The 12,430-nt window shown below is 39.9% G+C and overlaps 1 protein-coding gene across 3 annotated transcripts; it reads left to right on the plus strand.

Annotated features, from left to right (window-relative positions):
- The first annotated feature begins 959 nt into the window (after nt 1-959).
- LOC119489268 (twist-related protein 2-like) lies at nt 960-5,840 on the plus strand. 3 transcript variants are annotated; one of them, XM_037771506.1, is made up of 3 exons: nt 960-2,318; nt 2,684-3,473; nt 5,275-5,840. In XM_037771506.1, exon 1 carries the CDS (start codon nt 1,637-1,639, stop codon nt 2,270-2,272), a length of 636 nt encoding a protein of 211 aa, XP_037627434.1. In that variant the 5' UTR covers nt 960-1,636; the 3' UTR covers nt 2,273-2,318; nt 2,684-3,473; nt 5,275-5,840. The 3 variants fall into 3 exon arrangements, with proteins under 3 accessions (XP_037627434.1, XP_037627431.1, XP_037627432.1); XM_037771504.1 differs by having other exon boundaries at nt 961-2,290; XM_037771503.1 differs by having other exon boundaries at nt 960-3,473.
- The last annotated feature ends 6,590 nt before the right edge of the window (nt 5,841-12,430 follow it).

A 12,430-nucleotide genomic window follows, 5' to 3' on the forward strand; every position in this document is an offset into this window, starting at 1 on the left:
ACAGCCTGTTCTCCCTCCTGCCCTCTGGTAGAAGATACAGGACCCCCAGGACTCTCACCAGCAGACTGAGGAACAGTTTTTTCCCCCAGGCCATCAGACTTTTAAATCTATAATTAATTTGACACATTCTTACACAAACATATTTCTTATACTGTATATACTGTATATATTGTTAATACATATGTTCTTAATATGCCCTTGTATAAAGTATTTCCTTTTATAATTGTAATGTAAATGTAAATGTAATATAATTTATTATTTAATGGAGCTTCCTAGCGAAAAGTATTTCACACGTTTGTACCTGTACAACCGGCGTGACAATAAACATCTTGAATCTTGAATCTTGAATCTTGAAAAGCCCACTACAACCTAAGCGTTAAAAGAAATTAGTGGCGTCAAAACCAATTTGCGTTAACGCGTTATTATCGTGTTAACTTTGACAGCTCTAATTTATATAATTTATTAAATAGATGGTTATTTGCCTCATGATGACGTCTGATTGGATGCCATAGTTTATTTAATGGTAAAAGAAATGTGGTATTGATTTTTATTTACATTTATAAAAGTATTGTATACAGTCATTTCTATTCCTCCGTAATGTCTAATGATGGCAGACCTGCCACCACTGCAACAATGTCTTTTTTTTCAAACTACAGAAACAGAAAATGAACAATGAAAGAATTATTACCTAACCATTACTCCATCTGCCTGGAATGTTATGTGTTAAAGAGTCATCACATTTCACTATTTATGAAGCAGAAGACAGAAGTACTATGTGGCTCTCAAACCAGAAACAACAACATTTCTGGAGCTTTCTTTTACAGTTTTTGTTTCTTTCCTCTGAACTATATTGGAAGTGATGGTGCTGAGTTGTGGAGAGTGGAAGCAGGGGGGACAGAGAGCCAGGCAGCGAGAGGGGGGGATGGTAGCGACTTGCTTCGGAGGAAATCTGGAACCTATAAACTTGGGCAACTTCTATGACAAGAAGCAAACGTCACAACGATTCACTTTGGTTGGCTGTACGGCACACCTTTGTCTCCGCCTCGTCTCTTTGATCGAACCAATCGCTTCGGATTCATTCTTCCTGTTGTCTTAAGCAAAGCCGTCCAAAAAAAGTCCTCCGGACCAATCAGTGGGTAGGATGGGTGGGCAGCTTGAAGTTTCATGGTTCCCTCCCTTTAAAAAGTCAGATTCAGGTTGCTGTTGTCTCACATGCAGCTACAGGAGCAGGACATGAGAACAGTCTGGTTCGTTGATGCAGCTTACACTCACAGAGACTGCGAAGAGATCGCTGGCAGGTTTCCACATGTGTGGAAGAAGAAGAAGCACTGTGGCGATCCAAAGTGCTGATTACTCACCCATTTTGGCTTGGCGCGTTCGGATGTGACAAAGTAGAAAGCTGATAACTGTTGCAGGAGAAGAACAACATAGCAGAAGGCCGGAGAAACACACAACGTAACAGAGGGAGTTCCTGAAGACGAAACAAAACGGGAGAGGAAAACTGTGTGAGAGACGCAGAGGGGGAGCGGAGAGGTATTTCGAAGGAGAGAGAAGCGCTGGAGATATTCAGAGAAGGAGTGAAGGATAGAGAGTCACATCAAGGAGAGAGAAGACAGGAGAAAAAACGTGGCCAAGCATGAGAGAGGAGGAGCAGTCTAATGATGACCACCCTGAGGGAGGGGTGGTTTCCAGCGAGGAGAACACGGGAAGACCACCTTCTAACGCCTGTCCTGTTGTCGTAGCGACACCGGGGGTCACCGGGCGTAAACGGCAGACGGAGGATCACGTTACGACGGTTACTCCGACTACATCGGCACACGATGGCAAGGTGAAGCCAGTGGAGGACATACAGATCTACACCCTGACTGAACCCAAAAGACTCAAGAGGAGCCCTCAACATCGGCCGCCTTCCTCAGGCCCGTCCCTTTCTCCCGGCTCCGGTCCCAGTCCTGGAGATCTCGAATCCCTCGAGGACCCGCACGGCCAGCGGGTGATCGCCAACATCCGGGAGCGCCAGCGGACGCAATCTCTGAACGACGCCTTCTCCTCGTTGCGTAAGATAATCCCAACGCTCCCCTCTGACAAACTGAGCAAGATCCAGACCCTTAAATTGGCGTCACGCTACATTGACTTTCTGTACCAGGTTCTGGAGAATGACGAGATGGACGCTAAGCTGGCTGGATGTAACTACCTGGCCCACGAGAGGCTGAGCTACGCCTTCTCTGTGTGGAGGATGGAGGGGGCCTGGTCGACCATGTCTGCTGGTCACTAGCCCGGCCTGAAAGTCAAGGTTCGTCTTTTGACTGTTGCCCTATAAGGTATGACGAATTCCACATGACGGGGAAATATTCTTACTTGACACAGAGGTGCTGAGGAGACGTCTGAACTGTTTCTGCTCACCAGCGGACTTTTTAACACCTCTACTTAGATCATCGCTTTGCCTCAATGATGATCATGAGCATTTGGACAGAGCTGATTTTTAAGCCACTATCCCTACATAAAGTTTTCATCGTTGTCAAGCTACATATCAGATTGATTGTTATTGTTATTTGCTTGCCAAAAGCAGCTGTTACTGATCAAGTGTGTCAATGCTAGTGTTCAAGAAAAGAATCATAACAGGGACATTGTGCTCAGTTTAAGATTGCTATTTTTTTTTTACGACATTTGTACTCTGTTTACATAGATCACATTGGAGGACAGGACAGGTGACAGATAAAAACATCTGGAACATCATTCAACATTCATTAAATTCAACAACCTGATGGTCAAGGATGACTGGTTCTTAAATGTTGCCTCCACATGACAGCATCGACTTTCTTGAAGCTTGACCTCTGGTTTCATCCTCATCATCACCCTTGAATTTATCACCATAACTGCCATCAGTATCATCATCATCATTACTATCGTCATCGTCATTAGGTATGCATACTTTGAGCCATATTTGAACTTCATATTTTTATTGAACTATTTCTGCCTTGGACTATAAACTTTTGTATAATATTTAAAAGAGCAAGAAGTAGAGAATGCAGAGGAGGGATTCGAGTAAAGTCAGAACTGGGATGCTTCAAGAGAGATTGGACATTTGACTTTTCCGTACCCTTTCAACTCCTTTTCCTCTGAGACTGACATGTCATGAATCCCTGACCACCTCTGAACACAAGCGACGGTGGAAAAAGTAGCCGCGGGGCAGCCGTCGTCCTGACTTGAGTTTCTCCTCTTTATACCAAAAACCAAGCCCCTTTGTTTCTTCTTGTGCCAAAAAAAACCTCTCCTCTTGAAATTCTTTCCTCTCATTCTGGCCCAAATTTGCTTGCGTTGCACGAAGCCGTGATGCAGCTACGGCGAGCTGACGAGGAGGCGTAATGAAAACAAACGGTCTCGAAAAGCCATGAATCACGTGTGTCCACCATCAAAGGGGAGGCTGATGTGGCGCTCCGCTGGGCTCCCATAAACCACTGGAAGTGATGGAGGAGGTGAGAGCTGATTTATATATACACACACACACACACACACACACACATGTGCATGCATGCATAGGTGTAGCCGTACGCACGCACCCATGCACAAAAACACACACCTCTCCAATGTCTTGAGTTTGAAAAAGAACCATTTTCTTTAAATGTCAAGATCCATACTTGCCAAATTATATGCATGCAAAAAAGCAACAAAAAGTCAGTTTTGTATTATCACACCACTGATTTTTGTACGGATTTTAGAAACGAATACCAAGCAAATGAACATCACATGCAAAGTTTAGCTTTCATTACATATAACCAACCAAACTCCAAAGAGATGGGAGTTGACATGCTGTTTGTATTCGATACATATCCATGACAAACCACTTCTTCCTTCATTGCCAATATGCATGAAGCCAGTAACCTATCATTAGAATGTCCCAGGGAAGTAGCTAATGTTTCCAGCTCCCATGTAGACTAATGAAGTCTTTTACTGAGCCCCACAGTCAGCACAGTGTGGTCTCAGAGGACTAACCTTCACTGACATGTTAGAAGACACTTGACATTTAAAAGAATTCAGTTTTGGGCCAAAAGAGAAAAGCAGCGCCTGTGCATTTTGTAAATAAAATGAGAGTGACTGGCTTTAAGAATCACGGAGATGAATTAATAGCATTCGTCTAATTACTGAGACCGTACGACAACTACTTAATGGTATCAGAACTTCTTCTTTTTCTACGGTGAACTTTGTATTATCACTAGGGCTGTCAATCAATTAAAATATTTAATCACAATTAATAGCATGATTGTCCATAGTTAATCGCCATTAATCGCAAATTAATCCACATTTTTTATCTGTTTAAAATGTACCTTACAGGAAGATTTGTCAAGTATTTAATACTCTTATCAACATGTGAGTGGACAAATATGCTTGCTTTATGCAAATTTATGTATATATTTATTATTGGAAATCAATTAACAACACAAAACAATGACAGATATTGTCCAGAAACCCTCACAGGTACTGTATTTAGCATAAAAAATATGTTCAAATCATAACATGGCAAACTGCAGCCCAACAGGCAACAACAGCTGTCAGTGTGTCAGTGTGCTGACTTGACTATGACTTGCCCCAAAACTGCATGTGATTATCATAAAGTGGGCATGTCTGTAAAGGGGAGACTCGTGGGTACCCATAGAACCCATTTTCATTCACATATCTTGAGGTCAGAGGTCAAGGGACCCCTTTTTTCAAATGGCCATGCCAGATATTCCTCGCCAAGTTTGTTATTTATTCTCCTTCGCAACAAGCTAGACATGGTTGGTACCAATGGATTCATTAGGTTTCATATGATACCAGGATCTTCACTTCAGCTTTAAAACTGAGCTCGCTACAACCGAAAAATCGCAAGTTGCGTTAATGCATTGAAGAAATTAGTGGCGTTAGAACAAATTTGCGTTAACGTGTTATTATCATGTTATCTTTGACAGCCCTAATTATTACCATTGCTATATTAAATTATTACTATCATTTAAATCAAGTTGTTTTCTGACTTGGTATATTGATTCTAGCATGTTATGAATCAAAAAACTGTGACATTTATTTTTGTTATTTTTCCAATAATGAAATTAATGAAAAAGATTAATGTTATTCTTTCTCTCGTTGATGGTCAGTGTCCCAATGATGTCCTAGGGAGCAATTATTTTTTATTAATATGTCCAACATCCAATGGCGAAGATGTTTCCAATGTGACCTCTACAAACTCTTAAATGAATATCAGCTGTTACAGCAGTGACTGTATCTGTCTTTTTGTCTTTCCAGCTGCTGAATAAAGTGACTGTGATCCTCCCTGTACATCTCTGCTCCATGCTACCATTACTGCCATTCTAATCATATGGACTTTGATGCAAATGGCACTTTTGTTGGAGAAAAGGACTGTTTAAGAATATTTCCGACATGGGAAAAGAGGACATTTCTGGACCAACTAAACCAACAAAGAACTTTTATTTACTGAGAAATACAGAAGTTGACAATACAAGTCCAGTTGGACCAGTATTTGTGTTCAGTTGTTTTGTTTCATACTATTTTCCCCTGGATGTTCTTCTCAGTAACATATAATAGCTGTCACTGTAAGAGACTTCAATCTCAGACAGTGATCAGTGTGTTTGTCTCTTGTACACCAGTTTACAGGCTTTGCTTCTTCTTTTTTTAAGGACAATTTACTTGAAGTATATACAGAATGGTGCTTTACAAAAATAAGATACTGTTATAGTATGACTGATTCTGATTATCACAGAAAAGCAGAAAAGTCCCTAGAGAATTCGATGTAGTAATACTGCACATGAGTCATTATTTGTCTGAGAAAATAAAGCTGTCTTCAAACTATTCACGAGATTCTTGTTGTTTTGGTAAAAGTGGATGATGAACGGTGCAAAGATTTATACTGGCACCACACCCTCTTTGTCTCCTGTCTCTCTTGTTAAACTGCCTCTCTTGTTTTCCCTTCCTTCCTCCTTCCCCCGCTCTTTTTTTTTTTAATGAGGTCTGTGTGCCTGGTCAGTCAGGAACAGTTAATTCCTCCAAAAAAGAACACGTTAATGTGCAATTAAGGGCTATGAGAATATTTATAGCCTGTTTGGGCCCAAATTTCTAAGTTGAAGCTTGATCTTTTCAGTTACGCTACAGCGGCATGCAGGTTTACTGTTGCATATCCTGATGCTTTAGCGAGAGTTAGATCATTAAAGCTTTCACACAATGGAAACGTAGTTACAGTATGGTTTAACTACTTTGATCAGTGTGGACTGCTGGCCATGTTTCCTGATGTCAAATGATGGAAAAAGAAATTCACTTCACCCCATACATGGGGACAACTTTCTTCATTGTTTGCTTTACATATAGTTGTTTTTTTAATCAACACTGTAAGAATGTTAGAGACAAATTAGAACCAGTCCGATTCTAATTTGCTTTGGGTTTACAGAAAAAGCTGAGGCATATTTTAACATCATTTTGGTTTGATGTGATTACTATTAGGGGAGACTGGGGCAATTGTAACATTTTTTAGTTTTGATTTCATTGCTCAAAAACCTTTTGAGCTATAGAGTGCTCCAGGGATGACATATTTTGTAGGAAGTTAGCATCACCCTGGTTCACTCGCCAAAAAGCCAATGGGATTTTTCCATTGGGTTTTGGATTATTACAGAAAATAAGCTCTGTGGCAAACAAACGTTTATGATACTTGCACGTTCTGTTCAGCAAGATAATCTAAAAAAAATTAAACACCACTGTTATGATTTCTGAAGTGTAAATCATCAGAAGTAAAAAGTTAACGTTAAGCTATAAACGAACTACACCACAGTCGCATGAACGCGAGTATACACAACGAGGCTGTAAAGGAGGACGAGTCGGCGTGATAATGTTTAGTAGTCAAATTTAGCCACTTGTTAGCAACCGCCTTTTTTAAGATAAAAAAAGGCTTCAAAACTCAAGATTGGGATATTAACTGACGTATTTTATATCGTAGAACAAAACGTTAAAATCTCTTAAGCTTGTGTTAACCACAGACTTTAATTCAGGCATCTAACTAAAACTAGGGCTGTCAATCGATTAGAATATTTAAGGTACTGCATTTAGCATACAAACTATGCCCAAATCATAACATGGCAAACTGCAGCCCAACAGGCAACAACAGCTGTCAGTGTGTCAGTGTGCTGACTTGACTATGACTTGCCCCAAAACTGCATGTGATTATCATAAAGTGGGCATGTCTGTAAAGGGGAGACTCGTGGGTACCAATATAATCCATTTTCATTCACATATCTTGAGGTCAGAGGTCAAAGGACCCCTTTGAAAATGACCATGCAAGCTTTTCCTCGCCAAGATTTTGTGTAAGTTTGGAGCGTTATTTAGCCTCCTTCATGACAAGCTACATGACATGGTTGGTATCAATGGATTTCTTAGGTTTTTAAGTTTCATGTGATACCAGTATCTTCACTCTAGCTTTACAACTGAGCCCGCTACAACCTCCGAAAGATCAATTGTGTTAATGTGTTAAAGAAATTAGTGGCGTTAAAACGATTTTGCTTTAACATTGCTATTATCGCGTTAACTTTGACATCCCTACTAAAAACCCATTAAAAAAATAAACCCCATTGACTTCCAGACAAGGGAACCGGAATTGTTAAAATGCCAACTCATTTCCGGGTTTTAGGACTCATTCCTATGGGGCAATTGAAACAATACAAGTAATATCTTCATATAAAAACAAGGACCGCAATAAACTACCAATACTATAGATAGATATAGTTAAAACAATTTCATATCCATTGAACAATTAATTACTTTCATACCTAAAAAAAATGGCTGAAATATGAGACATCAGTTTGTCCTTTAGCAGGCAGAGAGGGATCATCTCAGACCATGTGCATAATGAGTTTCATGGTTCTGTTGCGTTTCTGATTCTGATATTTGAGATGTTAAAATTGCCCCCGGTCTCCCCTACATTCAGTGCTTAGTTGTAACTCTACATTAATTTTAACTGGTGCTCTCTTCTTTCTCTAAAAATCAACAGCATGCTTTGAAAAAAAGGCTTTGCCGTAATGTGCAGTATTTTCAGTAAATGAGCAAAAAGATGCAAAAACACTGATGCAGCTAGTTGAAGGGGGTTTCTCCAGTTCATCTGATTAGACCTCTGCTCAGGATGAACGTGGGCAGAGTTACGATGGAAAGGACGTGCTGTCACCAAGGTGTACAAATTAGAAAGATAAAGGTGTAAATTGTTCCAAATGAACAGGTGCAACAAAGCCAACAGGAGACTGAGGGAGATGCCAATCAAACAGTCTAATCTGTACACGCCTACACAGTACACACAAGAAGTGAAAACACCTGTGTGGGTGGACCATGATGAGGCTTGATCTAAAAAATGTAAAATAATCTTTTCTAAAAGTGATTGGTAACTATATGCCTATTTTGTATCAAATTTAGTACCAATGCTGTTTTATAGGGACGGCTGATAATAATGTTCTGTTCTGAACTGCTGCTGTACAGCTCAAATTTTCCATGAAACAATTCCTTGCCTGATATCAGTTTTCTTTCTGCCTGATTGCCAGTAGACCAGTTATCTGATGTCCGCTCATTGATAAAAAATTGATTAAGTTTCAGTTCACAGACCTGATAAGTTTGCTTGTTCTGTGGATCCAGGTTTTTAACAGATGACTGCTCAGGGAGGATGAGGAGTTACACCGATCACATGATTTCACAGCTGGGATCAATGCCACATGTGGAATGGATGTGAAATATGTTTACGTCATCCAAGCATTCACGCTATTTCAAGATAGATTGACTGATTGAAACAGAAATGTACCCAAATACTTATGTAGTCACAAAGTTAAATTAAATATGAAATAAGACATTATAGCAATGACTGAAAGTGTATCCCTTGAAGCCATAGCTTGTCACGCCTACTGTTCACAGTATACCAAAAATGTGGAATTTATGAACAAGATGGATGTCTGACTACAGTGTTGGTCGTGTTACGGTTAAAAATGCATTTGGTTTAATTGCCATGAATGATGGCTGAGCTAAAGCATCTGTATTTGTTTGCTTTTTCAGGCACTATTTTTCAGAGTTTATCCTAACTCAGCCAGTCGGGCTACTTTTAACCTGAGGCTGTTCTAACCCACAATTTAAAATTCAGAAAGTAGTAATTACGGTTATTACAATATGCATGAATGTGACCCAAACAGCCAGAATGTATTTAGTAAATTAGCTTGCTACTAGGGACAACACAGCAGCTGTCACTCAAACTGCACTCATAAATATTGCCTATTGAAGTAGGCAGGTTGGAGCAAATATTTAAAAGAGTTATTTTTATCAAACGGTCACTATATCCTGACAGTAGTGCATGAGAAAAATAAATCATACGCCTCTGTCTCCTCTGGTGTCCTAACGGCATCTGCAAGATTTCACAGACCGGAGGAAAACAACCAATCAGAGCCGAGCTGGAGCCTTGCCGTCTATGAGCAGCTGTCAATAACTCACTAACTCGAATCAAACGGTTAAACTAGGCAGCGCTGATCAAATATGAATCAATATTCTGTTACTGTAATGCCTATTTCTCTTCTCAAATTTTTTCAGAAACATCTTGTAGTGTGCTATTTAGCTGTAAAATGAGAAAGTTTGTGATCCGGCAGCCATGTTGAGATCAGTTGAGGAAATACCAATCACCGCCCACCAGCCGGAGCATACTTTCTCATTTCACAGCTAAACAGTACACTACAAGATGTTTCTGAAAACATTTGAAGAGAGAAATAGGCATTACAGTAACAGAATAGTTTGACCGTTCGATTGGAGTTCGCCAGTGACGACAGCTGCCTCCGTTGAATGAACAGTCAATAGGAATGCTCTCTCTCTCTGAAATGACCTGTTATTGGCCAAAATCATAACACTTGAATTAGAGACATTAGATGAGGAAACTAATTTCATTTTTCTTCCATTTCTTCTTATTGAGTGAATATAATTAATGTATTGTGAGAATTATCATTGTTATATTCATTTACACACACAGGTTACACAAGTTTATATGATGATGTTTGGACAAAGAGGTAAGACAAAAATGGGCTTATACTGGAAATTATTTTTTTAATCAAGCGTAAAAGACAAAAATAACAGTACAAAATAGACAATCTTTCTATACATACACGTGGTAGGAAATGTGAAGGAAAAATATAACAAGTAAATAATGAAAAATAGTATGAAACACAAGATTTCAATGTCATGTTTATAGATATACAGAGTTACTGTAAGTCCAGTTTGTTAAGAGTTACCAATACACAATACTAGTGAATGCATCAAGGCACATGTGTGACATGTGTATTTTGGTCATGGAGTTTCTATTTACAGTGTCTTTCTTTAAGAAGAAGGTACAAAGGATAAAAGGGAATTAAGAGTTGAGGCAATACTGGCCTCTACATACACAGTAAGACAAAAGAACAGCCACTGGGAATATAATACAGGAGGTCATTTACAGTATTTGACAGACAAACAAACACACACATACTAACTCTTGCAAATGCATGCGCAAAACACATAACAGAAGTCTACATATGTGTTCGTGCACATGCATTCGTCAACGCTCTCTCTCACACACACACACACACACATTTACTTCATATGCACCTGCTGGGCACGCTGGATAAGAGAGACACAGCATATTGTTTCAATGCCGTCACTTGCTGTTAAGAATACTATGAACAACACTAAAAGAATGACACACTTTTCAGTTACACCCATTACAGAACACCAATCCTCTATGCAACATTTTCTTTATAATTCCTACTGGGCTAGAGCAGTAGCGCAACAACAGTGGGACTTCTGCGGAAGGCACAGTCTGAACTTTTAGCTCTCATTTTGCTTCATATAAAAGCTCTGAGGCCTTCTGTTGGGCAGACGATGCCCAGGGTCTGATTAAAGCAAACTGAACACTCACACAGTTTCCTACCTGGATACATCTCCTTCGACCAGTCCCATTAACTTGCTGTGGAGATTGTGCTAATTTCAATTTACAAAAAGCTACGTTTATACACAAACACCAAAATAAAGGCTCTTTTTATCAAATCTTTGCCAACAAGAGTTGAAAATCTGATTGCGCTGCTTTAAATCCAATTATGGATGTAAATTAAAAACTCAAAGGAAAGCTCTAAAGCAGCACTTTTCAGACAAAGCCATGTAAGTTGTCAAACATGAATTTTTTATTAGTCTCAGTTTCATTGGAGAGTTCTAGTGTCTATATGCAGTTTTAGAAGCTCAAACTAAACTAAACCCTAAAATATAAGAAGTACAGAAAGCTTTTTTTGGCTACAAATTTTGTCAAATTTAATTATTTAGACTCCGCTATCTGCAGATCTAATCTGACAAGACTCGGGCAAAACCGAGTATATGTCTGGACCATGTTTGGTCAGTCTGTGAAATTGTGGCTAAATTGTTACACAAATAGACAGTGGTCATGTCTATAGTGTTAAATCCAGCGGTGCATGTCCGTCGTTCAAGCGGTGATATACCCTATCATTGAATGCGCGTGATTGGTCCTTGGTTTTCTGCTTGCCAATTCAAACCAAGCCCCCAGGAAGAGCGAGGGGCTGTGAAGCAAATTTTCGTCGTGGCCAAAAGGCGGTACTACAACTCTCTGTCCGTCAGATGATGCCATTGGGCCCAAAAAGACTTTTTCCCATAGACTTACATTGGAAAAGAGACGTCTGTAACTCAGCGTATCATTTTTGTTTGAGGTGAATCAACTTCCCAGTATGAACACTAGAACAGCCCTTATTTAAATCCTTAGGTCCTAAAAGTTATAAAATGCACTGATAGCTGAATCCAGAGTTATTTCCCTTCCTCCGTTCATGTGAATGAGACTCAGACTGAGAGCTGGGAGGCGGAGTTAAAGGAAACGCAACTGCGCCTGCTCTACGGGCCCAATGGATGCGGAAGATCGCTGGAAGATCCGGGTACTTTATCACTCGGCAGTCGAGCCATTTTGGCTTAATGCGCCACTGAGCAACTCTCATAGGAATGAACGGGAGCCCGCCTACAACACTGTATCCAGTTCTCTTTATACATCCATGTTTCAAACAAGAAACAACATGGCGGCCTGCTCGTAAACTTTCTGTTAATCCGTCTAAACAATCCATCAAAATCTACATCTGAAAACATTAATAGGCTATGCCACTGCTGAATCTCATCTAATTTTAGAACTAGATCACGTAGTTTGACAGCTTAGTCCAATTTTCGGGAGCTGGACGCGTCACGCTGGACTGGGTTCATTTGCATAAAGGGCTGTTACCCCACCTTTTCATTTTGCAAGAGCAACGGCAAATGAGGAAACTCTCAACACTCGGCTGACCAATTGTGTAACTTCATCACTCATTGACAGACTTTTCACGTTTGTAGGGCTGGCCCTCTGCGGTCCAGCCAAAAACATAAGTCT

This window comes from Sebastes umbrosus, chromosome 6, assembly GCF_015220745.1.
Source record: "Sebastes umbrosus isolate fSebUmb1 chromosome 6, fSebUmb1.pri, whole genome shotgun sequence".
NCBI lineage: Eukaryota > Metazoa > Chordata > Actinopteri > Perciformes > Sebastidae > Sebastes > Sebastes umbrosus.

What these genes read in the sequence shown, in the direction of transcription:
- LOC119489268 (XM_037771503.1), top strand. Translation starts at nt 1,637, where the DNA reads ATGAGAGAGGAGGAGCAGTCTAATGATGACCACCCTGAGGGAGGGGTG.